The sequence below is a fragment of the Rhizopus delemar genome, genomic scaffold (genome assembly GCF_000149305.1).
Source record: "Rhizopus delemar RA 99-880 supercont3.2 genomic scaffold, whole genome shotgun sequence".
Taxonomy (NCBI): Eukaryota; Fungi; Mucoromycota; class Mucoromycetes; order Mucorales; family Rhizopodaceae; genus Rhizopus; species Rhizopus delemar.
The window spans coordinates 2977567-2991211 of record NW_027137828.1 but is presented as its reverse complement, the minus strand read 5'-3'; the positions used below and the strand labels follow the sequence as shown (position 1 = coordinate 2991211).

The window sequence follows — 13645 nt, the reverse complement described above, 5'->3', positions numbered from 1 at the left end:
TAACAATTTAAAAAGAGCTGGTTTCGCATCTGTAACATCCCTCTTTTTTTCTTTTTCTCTCTTTTTTTTTCCTCTCTTTATGTATGAAGAACCACCACCATTGCCTTTTCCATCTTTAAATATACTTAAAGAACAAGCTAAGGATATATTAAATCTTCAACGTAATCCAACTACACCGGATGTAGAATTTAAATTTTTTAGTCCCACTTCGGCTTCAATGGAATATAAAAAACCAAAGGGAAACAAGAAATCATGTCATGTTTGTAAAAGAAAAAAGATAAAATGTGACAATAATAATATGGAAAATGAAGTATGTGAAAGAAAGAATCATTGTTCTTGTATATATCATAAAAATGTGGAAATCAGTGAAGAAAATAGTGGTACAAATATTGAGGATCATGCTTTACGGAAACCTGGTTTACTTCATTCTGGGCATTATGCGGGTGAAACATCCTTTTGTGCTCATCTCAACTTATCTGATGATTGTGCTTTGGTGGTTGAGGAAGACAATTTCCCGGCACCTTACGTTGTACCTGTACCATCGCTCACACTTAACGATCAACTTTATTTAATAGATGTTTATTATGATCATATCAACGCCTTTTTCCCATTGATCAATAAGAATGATATGATTTCGCAGCTACACGCTTTTCGTCGTCATACGCCTCTCTACCTTTCACCCTTCTTTTTTTATGCACTCTTTGCTCGGGCAGCTAGTTTTATAGAAACACAAAAGAGCGAACACAACACATCCTTTTATCAAATCTCAAGAGAATGCATGAACTATGCTGCCTATTTACGACCATTTTATCAAGATCGACCCAGAATCAGTACTATTTTGGCTTTGGTGATAATGGCACAACATATCGAACAGACCAAGTTACATGAACATCTCACACAGACCTGGCTTTGGTCCGGGGAAGCGTTCCGCTCTGCTCTTGATTTGGGAATTCACCGGTCGACGGTATCTTCCGAGCAAGACTCACATGGTCAGCTGTGTATTCGAACCTTTTGGCTTGCTTTTATTACGGATTGTACGATTAGCATGACTTATGGACGCCCATGTTTTACAGAAGAAAAAGTGCTGCAAGTATTCTTACTGAACTATTACTATTTTATACTAATATTTTATTAGTGACGTTCCAGCACCTAGTAATCTAAGTCATGATGATGGATTTGTTAAACAATGGTTAGATGCGTTTACAACATCCATCTCACTTTGTAAAATAGCAGCTAGAGTGATTCGATTTAATTATAGTCCACCGCCCCCCTTTAATATACCAGGGCCTATAAAGGTAAAATAACCATTGATTTCTTTTCTTTCTTCTTCCTTTGTACCCCTCAAGTACAAATTCATTTTTTAGAGACATAATGCATTTTTAGCTAGTGTTGATTCATGGCTCACTGATATCATGTATCCTTCCACTTCTCGAGATGATTCACCTCAAAAGCAAGGAACATTGACTAATAAACGACTAGAATTTGAAAAAGAGATCTTTTTGTTGGTCAACTTGATCCTCTTGCACCGTCCCTACATTAACGATACGGTCAAGAGCAACAATCGGCCCTCATATGATATCTTTAGTTATGCAGCGATCTTAATTACGGACGCAGCCTATCGATTGGATACAAATGAATTGATTCACTATCATGCGAAATCGCCTATCATAGCATATGCCTTGATCACTGCACTTCGTGTGCACATTATAAATGCATCTACACCTAATTGGGCAGACAAGTTTAATGCAGACAAAAATTACAATAATTCTGTGGAAACAATTTGCAAATTGCCACAGTTGACACAATATTCTTTGTTGAATGATTCACTTCAAGATCTTCAAGAAAAGTATAGAAAATGCAAGACAAACATGTCAACAGCACCTCCTCCTGTTTTTATACCAAAAAAGAGAAAATTAGCGATGAATGGAATGACAATGGTTCCAACGATTAAACAATATCAACATGACAATAAAAAGACTAGAAAAGGAAAGAAAAAGGAACAAACGATAGAAGAAGAAAGAGTAGTGGAAGAAGAAGAGCATTTTATACCAAATGAATTTCAATTGAATATGGATCCTTATCAACAATTTTATAACCAGCTCTTATATGATATTGATTATAACTTGTTTGATAACAATACAGTACAAGAATACAACGTTGGCCTTGAAGATAATTTAGGAGTATCCATACAATTAGTTTCAAACAAACCTCAGCAATAAACCTCCTTTTTATATATTTTACCTTCTTTTTATATAATTTTATATAAATGGTCAAACCATCGTCTATTTTACGAGAGTAAGTTTACTGTTGTTATTATTTGTTATCAGAAATTAAGCTTTGTGGGAAAAAAGATACAAGATAGCAATGGTAGGAGAAGGAGGTAAATGGGTTTACTAAATTGTGATGTACTCTACTCACAAGAGCAATAAACAAGGTGTTGGTAAATCAGACATAACGATCCAGTTTGTTCGATCTCACTTTATGCATAAATACGATCCAACGATTGAAGGTTTATTGAAAAATTTATGTACACAAATATAGTATCCAACTCCTTAATAACACAGATTCATATCGTAAACAATGTATTGTTGATAATGAAAATGCTTTATTAGACATATTGGATACAGCAGGAGAAGAGGAATACTAGTAAAATAATGCTGATCAATATTGATACACACTGATATTATACATAGCATAATGAGAGAAAAATACATGAAGATTGGTGAAGGTTTTCTTTTGGTTTATTCAATTACTTCTTTTAGCTCATTTGAAGAAATACAAAAGTTATATAGTCAAATCAAAAGGATAAAAAATAGTGAGTCATTTCCTGTTATCTTGGTTGGTAATAAATGCGATCTTGAATCAAAAAGACAAGTATCACTCCAAGGTATCAATATAACTGCTTGTATAACATATAATTAATATGTTACATATAAGCGGGTAAAGATTTAGCAAAAAAATATGGATGTGAATTCATGGAGACATCAGCTAAACAAGATATTCATATTGATGATGTATTTTATGGAATTGTAAGAGAAATTAGAAAATTAAATCAAGAGAAATCAAAGAATCAGCAATTTCATCAAGAGAAGGAAAGATTATTTTTGGATAACTGTGATTGTATTCTTATGTAGAATAATAAGAAATATTATACTTTTTTCTTTTTATTACCATCTTCTTGTTCATTATCCTTTTCTATCTTACGCTTATCACTATTGATGCTGTATTAATTTCTCTAATTCAATGTCTCTTTCTAACTTACTTTGCAAAAGCAATAGTAGAACTCAAAGGAAATGTAATACAATACATATCTTTTCTTGGTGCTACATTACGAACCCAATGAACTGTAGTTTTTAATGAATCAGGCATTTCACCCATTACTTCACCTACTCTCTACAGCAAAGTGAGCACATTAATCCATACAACTGTGTGTGCGTACCTGTGTGATCTCTTGTAATGGATCAGAACTCTTTGTAAAACAGTGGCAGTGAATGAGAGGCAGCTTTGCATTTGCGTCATACAAATGTTTATAATCAGCATATAAACCACGAAACGTGTCCAAAAATTCAATAGCTATTGCTGGTAAATTCATTACAAAATGATCAAAGGTCTTCCACTGATGTTCATTGGTTGATTGAAGGTCCCTGACCGCTTGTTGGATAAATGCTCTTCCATCCAAATTATAAGGACGAATACCCTCCAAAATCTTGTTGGTCTCGATATTCTTCTTCATCCATTCAAACGAAGAAGGATTAAGATCATTTGCATAAACAATGGACCCCTTTTTGGCAGCTGGAATAGCAAAGGGTCCAACACCCGCAAATACATCGCCTGTATCAATCAGTATATTTGACTATGCCTTTTCAATGACTTACAAACATATTCTTTTGGTTTAAATAGCTGAACTAATCTATCGTGTTCTGTGTGTAATCTTGAATTCCAATAAACTTTTGAGATGTCAAGTTTAAATTTGCATCCACTTTCTTTCTATTCTATTGTGAGCAACATGATAGCAAGTTTTAAATTTAATTACCACTTCAGCCAGCATATCATTATCTCCTGCTAATAATTCCATTTTAAAGAATCGAAAAGTGGTATCAATACTACTAATCTTATTTACTACCGTTCTAATATTTTTGTTTTTCTATTATGCCATTAGTCATTGCGTACTATTTAGTACAAAATAATCATTTACATCCAAGATAACTTGTCCTATTAAATGTTTCCAAGGATAGTATTCTTCTTTTAAATTGATATGTGCAATATGCCCAATTTGTGTAAAAGAAGAAGGAATATCTACAAGTTCATCAGGCATTACTGAGCGAAATATTTGTTCTAACAATGTTATAAATATCCTTAAATTGCTCTACACTTCATTCTTTTTATACCAGAATTCCAATAATCATAATCTACTTGTACGTCATATGATACAAGTCCTAAGCTTTCTTTATCAATCAATTCTTGTTCCTGTTCTGATAATTCTTCTATTTTAACAACTATTATTCAACAAATTTTTATATTATTATCTTAGATCAAGTACCTGTTTTTGTTAGATCGTTTCTTAACAAAACTAGCTTAATACCGCTGGCTTCAAGATCTGGAAACACATTTTTAAATCTAGGTTGATTAAACAAATTTCTACAACAGAGAAAGAATTAATGAGAGGCACAAAGTACATGTATATAATATTTACTTTGATAAGGTTTTTGTAAATAAGCCTACTTTATTTGTAGGCACTTTAACTGCTTTTGTTGGAACGACCAGTTTGAAGGCATCACGGTTAAGCTTAACCATGCCTTTATTTAAAGGTGGTGTCAAGATGGACATTATTGTGAGGAAAAAAAAAATTGACAGATCTCTCATTTTATATTAAGGTGGCGCCTCTTCCCGGAACAAGAATTAGAGTTTCGACTGCGCCTTCATTTTGAAATTCAGTAAAGGGATTCATTAATGACATGCTGCATAAATGTACAAAAGAAAAGATTTAGTAATATCAGATTAAGCAAGATGCTATTGCTCGCAGACCCCATCCCTTATTTTATTTGATTGCTGCAAGAGCAAAATAAAACAGAAAGAGCATTCCTCTCTTTGCAAACAAGTAACTCGTAAAAACCTTTTTTAATGAGATTTGGGAAAAACAGGAGTGATACAGTCGATTTTACACCGCCACATAATAGCGTTGCAAAAGCATATAAGCCATTTGGAAATTAGAAATAAATTTTTTGTTAATCAAAAGGTTGGATTATACTTTTTATTTGTAAAAGGTTTGTAAGGAATTACAGCTTTTGTTTAAGAAGGTAACAAAAAAAAATGCATCCCAACATACTTTTTCCCAATGCATGTTACCAGAGCTGCGGTTTGTGCTATCTTTAAGTATTATTCAAATTATTTGCAGTAACAGTTATGGAGAATTTGCACAGATGCATAAGATGACGCCTTGGATGGCTGTCTGACGGCAAACCCAGGTCTTGTTCCCTCCATCCAAGCCAGATGCTTACAAAAATGCATGCAATTCAATGCCTCAACATACACAACCGGCTACAAATGCCTAGCACTATTGAAGATCTTTTGTTGTTTCTTTTAAATCTCCTCCCAGCAAAACTTCCTCGTTCAAGTCGTACAGCTATCTCTTGGATCCTTCGCTGACCAACCATATGTTCAATTCTATTTGAGCTGGATCATCTTTACCACCATATACACACTTGTACCAGACCTTCACATGGTCAGCTTCTTCTAAATTGACTCTTAAAGCATTGAGGATGTTACTATGTTTCAAATGTTGTTCTATTGACCTTTTTTTACTCTTGATCCCGAAGGCTTTTTTTAGCCTCACTTTAATTTACCCCATATTGAACTAGTCCGAGAGAACAGATATGATAAACACCACGCGTTCAAATAGACTTTATAAATAAATAATCTTTAAAATTAAAAGAAAAAAAAATTAAAAAACTTTTAAAATTCAGCGAAAGAATATATTCTTTGTTTAATATCATTGTATCTAGTATTTATATCATATCATAAAGATTCAATTAAATCTTTTCTGAGATACTTTAATTAATTATAGCTGCAGAGCGAATGTAAAGATCTATTCTTGGTTGTTCAAGTGATTGTTTATATCTGTTTTTTTATGTAAATCTTATTTTTATGTGTCATTACATCAGAAGCTACATTAAAACAACTCATATTAAGCTAAAGAAGTAGAATTAGTTATGACTAAATAATAGAGAAGAGAATGTAAGAAATCCTTGTAAAACATTCGCTATTCTGGATTTGTTATTTGAGTATGAATCGTGTTTAAAATATATCGGAACACTACACCTACACAGATATTTACAAAGAGTTTGCTATGCCATCATTAGAAAAAGACCTTTAAAAACTTAGTAATACACATAAAGAAAATAATGATCTAGCAAACTCTATGGCACAAAAGCCTTTTCATACTGCCTTGATATAAAATTGGGCTGTAAGCTGTGGCTTTAGCCGTTAAATAAGCAAGATTACTAAAGAAAAAAGATAAATACATGGTGTATAATGGTAAAACTAGCAAAAAAAGAGGTAGAAACAAAGATCGAGAAATAGCTTGTGTATTTCAATTTAAGTTGAAATAAAAATTATTCCAATTGAGTGCATGGCTTGATATCTTCTATTGTAAGCGCTTTTCTAATCTTCAGGTAATTTAGCAAGTGTTATCTATAATTACGATTATGAAAGCTTTTCGTTTGTTCTTTTGTATGTCTGTCATAGATTATCCTTTCTATTCTGGGAATTCCTCACTGATTTGAATAACGTTATTTTACGCGTTATTTCAATTATGTGAAAGATTAGCAATATTCCTGACGTTGGATTGGATTTTGTTATTTAGTTGATACTTTTTCTTATCAAAGAACTCTCATTAATACAATATATATTCTAAAAGAATATGTTTAAATAGAATTGTTTGAATGATTTTACTTAAATAGACTTGTATTTTATTTTAATTATGAGCTTGTATTAAGACTTATATCTATCAATGTCAACTACAATCAGTTACTGTTCTACAACAATACAAAAGTGATGCAACTAATTTCAAATTAAAAATATCTAAAAAGTTGAGAAATACAAAATAATAACTACAGCAGTGGGATGTAACTTTTTTTTTTTCAAAAAAAAAAACGGAACATAAAAGAAGACGATTACCTGCAAAATAAATAATGCTGCATGATGGTATAAAAAAGAACTATACGGAATATGAATTTCGTCCAATCATATTGTTTTCACGTGACCTTATGAGAATAGATTATTTTAAAAATTTAAGCTGACGAAAAATGGGTTCTTGGTGAAGTGGTATCATTCTTGCTTTGGGTGCAAGAGGCCCCGGGTTCAAACCCCGGAGGACCCCTTTTATAGCATCGACCGGAAAAAAGTTTTGCCGCTATAGTACTGTAGCTATGGTGAACTTCGAAACACTGAAAGATATACAGTCAAGTTTTTTTTAGTACCACGCCAGTTAGAAAATGAACTTTTGCGTAACAACCTATTTGAAAACGGAGTATCAATTCTTTTGCTTGAAAACCAAAAACATATAAATACCCTTATCCCTATTTTCACTTCACTTTACTTTTGAATTTTATATTCTTTTTATATTTTCTTTATTTTATAAAACAATAAATCCATCAAGCGTTCAATTGAAACCCTTTGGTCTGTGTTCTATTTTAAATACTGAAGTCCCTTGAAGTCAATAATCTTCATTGTAAACCTATTCATAAACCTCAAGAGTTTAACCTATTCTAACAAGTTTGATCTACTATTAACAAGATCTGGTGGTCACTATCGACAAAACTTACATACTTAAAAACCTAAACCCGCAAACAAGCATATATTAAAGAAAATTACAACACCTTTCAAGTTTTAATTTTTGACGTTTTGTTGTGACGAAGCCAATGATGATTGCGTCTTGTGAATTCCTATGTTGAATCTATTCAAATTTTTGAACCTTATTCAATATTTGGACCTTATTTCAAAAATCAAATCTTATTTTCCTTTGTCTATAAAATAGACAAGATTTTATTTCTATTTTACTTCACTTCTCTTTGTTATATTTTTTATATAAATAACCAATAAATCAAGTATCTTTATCTCTGAATCTTTTGGTATAACACTCTTAAACACAAGCAAGACAAGTCCCTTGAAGCAAATTATCTTCATTGTAAACACTTTAAAACTTTTATCAAGTTGCTTTATTACAAACAAGTCTGAGCTATTTTATAAGGTTTAGTGATCACCTACAACAAGCAAATCAAACATTAAAACTCGATTTAAGTCTTGTTCTTCTTTTTATCAACTTTATTTCAGAACTGTTAACTCTTATAAGTCATTAAGGGAAAAAACTCCACTGTTTTCATTTGCCTTTTTTTTTTTTTTTATCGTTCTCTAGATATTTTAGCAAATTGAGCAGCTTGCTTGACAGCATGGGGCTTGATTGTCATTGCATTGTAACACATATGATCAAAACAGCGGAATCTAATAATATATGCCTTACAGCACATAACGGTCACCTTATATCATATAACAATCAAAAAAGTATAAATAATTCTACATAATTATCTCAAAAAAAAACACTTCACTTCTTCTAACCTTTCTTACTTTCTTACCTTTGATTTTATATCAACTTTTTCTTTTTATACTTTTAAGGAGGCAAATTATCTCTTATTTTATTTAACATTAAGAACAATAAGTCCCTTAAATCTATCGCATTTCATTGTAAACTTCTTTTTATTTTATCTCTTTATCTTTTAACCGAAACAGTTTGATCTACTTAACAAGACCTGGTGGTCACTTATAAACGAACTTATACTCAAATTATTACTACTCTTGCAATCAAAATTTACTCAAACTTTCCAGTTCTTATGAAGACTCTTTAAACTAAGCTTACTCAATACCAAATAAATTACAACGCCATTAATAAAAAATTACAGTATGGAATAAATCAAGTCAATTTGTCTTGTCTAAATGCAATTCTAAAATTAATTACACACTGTTTTTATCGACACAATCTTCAAAAGAATAAATCTACAACGTAGTATAGCACCTACTTGAATTGTACCAAGCTTCGTTTTTTCAATATAATTTTGTTTTCTTTAATTTTTACTATTATTATTACTTTTCCTGGGCTTATGTCTCTTAAGCAATCATACTCCTTCAATTGATTTCTATGCCTTCAATCTTGGATTCACTGTGCTTTCAAATTCAATCAATTACAAGAGCCGATTGCTGTCTTTGCTTCTATTTTGCTTATATATACGTAAATCCTCAATATAAAACATATATCAAAAGTCTCTTTAATTTATATCTCTCCTCATAGCTACATACTTTTATTCAAAGGTTTTCCCATTGGCTTTTATAGCCTTATTTGCTGATTCTTATAATGCTATTTGCAAAAAGAAAATTCAACAACACCTGTAATCTCAAATCTCAATATATTTTTTGAATGAGCTTGATACTATATCAAAAATAGCTATTCAATCGTTGTATTATTTTTTAATCATTCATTCCACTGAAGTTTAAGACATATACTGATAGCTAAGCTGTTGAATTGTTCGATTGAATCGTCTATACATTTGTTTCATGTGACAACAGTGTCAAAATGCCTCGCAAAAGCATATAGTCGGTATAGTTTTCTCTTTTATTGAATATAAATAATTCGGGCCTTTTTTAAATACTTTGCAAAATCGTGTTATACAATAGCCAGCTTTATTGTTGTAATTTAAACAAATTCGCCCTTTCTGAATGACATTTTTAATCGATCCCAAATACCAGCTGGTGTTGGTGCTGGGCGAACATCTAAATAAAAGCTTAATGACATTGGATTTCTTGCGTCTTTCTTGCCACTGTAAAAATCTATAACATAGGTGACCTTCTCCCCACATCTGTCTACTACCCAATCATGCCTATCAAACGGAAGAGAATACCTGTGGGCAATGGTGAGCAACATATGGTCATTTAAATATAGGACGAGCTTACCCAAACCAAGAACGAATGCGTGCTTTAGGAGTAATATCTTTAGGTTTTCCTTGAAATTTCAACAGCATGGGCTGGTTGCATTCACTATTTTAAGGCCATTAGAATCATACAAATACAAGTAATTTTGCTTTTACGTTTCATGCATTCTTTCCCATTCCAAAATCTTTTGCCAGGCCATTTCGTTAACAGCATTATGAATGGGAACGACAACCGACATATCTTCCTCGTTTGGTGTCCAATTTTTACGTTTCATAGCATTGAAAAACATTTGTTCAGAAGGATAGATCCATAATTTATCAGACGAGTTGGCACGAGGAATAGTGGAGGTCTCTCTTTGTGTGCCCAGTGACATTCTTTGGCCAGGTTGAGGAGCCTGCTCTGAGACCTTTGGCATGTAGTTTGTGCTGTCAATAGCATCCGAATCGCAGCCTTCTTTTGGAGGAGACACAGATTTTTTATAAGTTGAGTGATCTACAGGGCATGAGTCGGTCTTTGCTGAATCTTGGGATTGAGGAGGAATGAAATGTTTATATGAATTGTGATCTACAGGGCACTTTGCTTCCCCCTGTACTTTATCGTTTGAAGGTTCTTGTGTATCAGTATTATTTTGTGGAATAAAATGCTTATAAGAACTGTGATCTACGGGGCATTTGGATTCTTCAGCCATTTTATTCAAGATTCTAGTTAATGTAAGATACCCAGAAAAAGATTTGTCTCAGAAAAAAATTTTAACCACAGGGCTCAAAGTGTTGAATCAAATATTTCCTTTTTGGAAACATGTAACACAAAACATCAGAATTCAGGAGAAGTGACTCATTTAGAGCTTAATACAAGCAGCTGTTAATAAGAATATATGTGATATCAGTGTAAGCTATAGTAAATACACACAAAATTAATAGATGTATTGTATAAAAAGATTAGTTTTATGTTTATACATGAGCGACTATGTAATACTGCTTTGCTATTTTTCATTTTCTGCATAAGTTGTCTACCAAAGATCTTTATTGTAGTAACAAAATTAATCTTTTTCACTGTAACTGTGATCAATAAATTCGCCTTCTTCTTTTGACTCCATTGCAGCCCATACATGTGGGGGCACTGAAGAATCAAAGTCTTCTTCTTCGTCCTTTGATCGTATTTGACTAACATCCTTTTTCAAGTTTCCTCTTGTATCCAAGGATTTTCCAACAAGACTATGTAGTTGTGGATTTATGACGGAGGATGACCCAGGTATATTGCTTCTTCTCCTTCGTGGAGCGGGGAATTGCTCAGATAATAATCTATCAGAATAAGAAAAATCATAGTTTGCAAAGCTTTTGGCTAAAATGTCCTTCTTTGGTGAGTTATAGTCATCATTTTTCTCATCTTTCTCTTTTTCTTCTTCATCCTCAATAAAAGGATAATTGATCGTGATTGGAACAGATGTAGCATAGGTGGATATGACTGAGTATAGTTTTGTTAGTTAAAGATTATGTTTATTTTTTATTTACCTGCATCATCTTCATTTTTATTATCTTTCAAACTCTTCTTGATATCAAAATCTTGTTCAAGATACTTGCTAGTGTCTCTCTTCTTTTTAATCCAGGGATATTTCTTGTCTATTTCGAAAACAGATTTCTTGAAGGAAGCTGATAATGGATTATTATATTCTCCCTTCTCCTTCTCAGCTTGTTTGCCATCTGTTTTCGCGCTTTCGTCCTCTTCATGGTCACTGTATGAATTTCTTTCTTCTTCTTCTGACATTTCTTCATCCAAAAAGAACATGTCTTCTTCCTCATCATCATTTACTTCTATTATTCTAACAGAATCAGATACATTTCCATACAAAAATAAAGTAGTAAGCATCACCTTCTTGTGGAATATCTTTGTGATGCAGTGGCATTTTCTGGTTTTTCAGGTTGCTTATAGATGCTTCATCTAAAGCAAAACTGAGTCTTCGATTAACAAGTTTTGGTGACTCTTTTGAGGCTGATGCAAACTGAACATGTAAATTAGAATGCCTTTCGTTTGCTTCACCACCAGAAGCTTTTTGATCATTCTGAGTTGTGTTTGTACGAGAGTCTTTAAACATTTCTGAAACCTGCATAATTTACAGCCCCACAGACACCTTTTTGTTTCTTTTTCTTTTTAATCCTGTGACTTTTTTCAGATTGTGAAAATGACTTCACTTTTGCTGAGTTAATCGCTTGAAGATGCTGTATCCTGGTTACAATAAACACAAGGATTGCATGAATAGCATATGAAAAGAACAAGACTTCAACACAATATTAAATAGAAGGCATCTTAGAAGTAGATCAGTTGGATTGAATTTTAAAAGGTAAACATTTATTAACATTGAAAATAATTGTATTCTTCAGGACAATATAAAGCCTTTTTTTCTTATTAAACCCAAAGACAGTTTTTTTTTGTAAAGTAACGAGGAGAATTTAATATGAAGTATACATTACTACTGCTAATAGCGAAATGATTATCAATAAAAGAATGTATTCACCTTTTCTTTTATTGGGTAATAATGTATAAATGAGGTTAGAGAGAGTATATAAATGTAATTAAAAAAAGATTCTAAGTCTATTGAACAAAAATAGCCTTTTTCAAAGCTTCATAGGCTATATCCAAGTCATCATTGATAATGACATGATCGTATGCTCCAGGAGTTGCACCATATTCCATTTCTTCCTTGGCAGCAGATAAACGAGCAAGGACAGCTTCTTCCTTTTCAGTTCCACGTCCGCGAAGACGTTGTTCCAATATTTCAAAACTGGGTGGTCTAACAAATATGTACTTTGGATTTAAAGACGTGTTCTTTACGAGCTTAACCCCTTGCATATCAATATCAAGCACACAGACCTTTCCTTGAGCAACAACATCTTCAACAGCCTTAATAGATGTACCTAGTTTATATTTTTAATGATTGAAAAGTGGCGCGGTATTTAATTATTAGACTTTACCGTACATATTTCCTGAAAAAGTAGCACTTTCAATGAATTTACCAGCTTCCACTTCACTAATCATGTGCTCCTTTTCAACAAAATGATAATCTTTTCCATCTTGTTCTCCTGGACGAGGTTTACGTGTAGTGTCTAATATACAAAAAGGGGTTATAGTTTGAACAATGTAAATCAATAAAGCTCATTACGTGAGATGCTGAATCCAAAAGTAGAAGGATATTCAGAAAAGAGTTTCTTTAATAAAGTAGACTTTCCAGAACCTGAGGGACCAGAAATAACAAAGATCTTGGCAGCTGTTTGCATGTTCAAAGTATATTCAACAAACAAAAAAAAAGGAAGATCTTTTTTTTTTTTTTCTATTCAATTTCGCCGTCCTGTTTTTTTTTTTGGCAGACTTTCCGCATTTTATTTGTTCCGAGCCGGAGGAAGATGTCAGATCAACGATTGGATGTGCACAACAAAGACACCTTTTCATATTTCACACATGTTTCTTTCTTAAATGAATAGATGGTTAAGGGGATCTAGTGGCGTTCTTTACTTGTACTGATTCATAGTTTTCGATCTAATTCAATTTAAGTCTTTTTTTTTATTGGTTAAAATTCAGTCAAGACACGTGTAGAGCAGAAACTAAAATTTGGTTGTAAGCAAATATTAGATTATATTGTTGTCTTCTTGGCTTTTTAATGACTTGCTGAGAG

At 32.4% G+C, this 13645-nt stretch overlaps 6 protein-coding genes and 1 non-coding gene across 7 annotated transcripts; 2 read left to right on the top strand and 5 right to left on the bottom strand.

The window, feature by feature from the left end:
• Positions 1-1412: 1412 nt before the first annotated feature.
• Positions 1413-2219, top strand: RO3G_03413 (uncharacterized protein; the record flags this gene model as incomplete). The annotated part of the gene is made up of 1 exon (XM_067658004.1): positions 1413-2219. One exon carries the CDS (start codon positions 1413-1415, stop codon positions 2217-2219), a length of 807 nt encoding a protein of 268 aa, XP_067514105.1.
• Positions 2220-2926: 707 nt separating this feature from the next.
• RO3G_03412 (uncharacterized protein) lies at positions 2927-4075 on the bottom strand (the record flags this gene model as incomplete). The annotated part of the gene is made up of 6 exons (XM_067658003.1): positions 2927-2988; positions 3172-3212; positions 3263-3393; positions 3440-3831; positions 3876-3900; positions 4034-4075. The coding sequence occupies 6 exons, from the start codon at positions 4073-4075 to the stop codon at positions 2927-2929; spliced, it is 693 nt and encodes a 230-aa protein (XP_067514104.1).
• A 614-nt stretch (positions 4076-4689) lies between these two features.
• RO3G_03411 (uncharacterized protein) lies at positions 4690-4827 on the bottom strand (the record flags this gene model as incomplete). The annotated part of the gene is made up of 1 exon (XM_067658002.1): positions 4690-4827. One exon carries the CDS (start codon positions 4825-4827, stop codon positions 4690-4692), a length of 138 nt encoding a protein of 45 aa, XP_067514103.1.
• Positions 4828-7306: 2479 nt separating this feature from the next.
• On the top strand, positions 7307-7378 carry RO3G_19032. The gene has a single exon. It is a non-coding gene; the product is annotated as a tRNA-Pro (tRNA).
• Positions 7379-9742: 2364 nt separating this feature from the next.
• RO3G_03410 (uncharacterized protein) lies at positions 9743-10666 on the bottom strand (the record flags this gene model as incomplete). Its single annotated transcript, XM_067658001.1, has 3 exons — positions 9743-9866; positions 10000-10083; positions 10134-10666. The coding sequence occupies 3 exons, from the start codon at positions 10664-10666 to the stop codon at positions 9743-9745; spliced, it is 741 nt and encodes a 246-aa protein (XP_067514102.1).
• A 351-nt stretch (positions 10667-11017) lies between these two features.
• On the bottom strand, positions 11018-11844 carry RO3G_03409 (uncharacterized protein; the record flags this gene model as incomplete). Its single annotated transcript, XM_067658000.1, has 2 exons — positions 11018-11442; positions 11490-11844. The coding sequence occupies 2 exons, from the start codon at positions 11842-11844 to the stop codon at positions 11018-11020; spliced, it is 780 nt and encodes a 259-aa protein (XP_067514101.1).
• A 723-nt stretch (positions 11845-12567) lies between these two features.
• Positions 12568-13250, bottom strand: RO3G_03408 (guanylate kinase; the record flags this gene model as incomplete). The annotated part of the gene is made up of 3 exons (XM_067657999.1): positions 12568-12890; positions 12948-13079; positions 13136-13250. The coding sequence occupies 3 exons, from the start codon at positions 13248-13250 to the stop codon at positions 12568-12570; spliced, it is 570 nt and encodes a 189-aa protein (XP_067514100.1).
• Between the last annotated feature and the right edge of the window lie 395 nt (positions 13251-13645).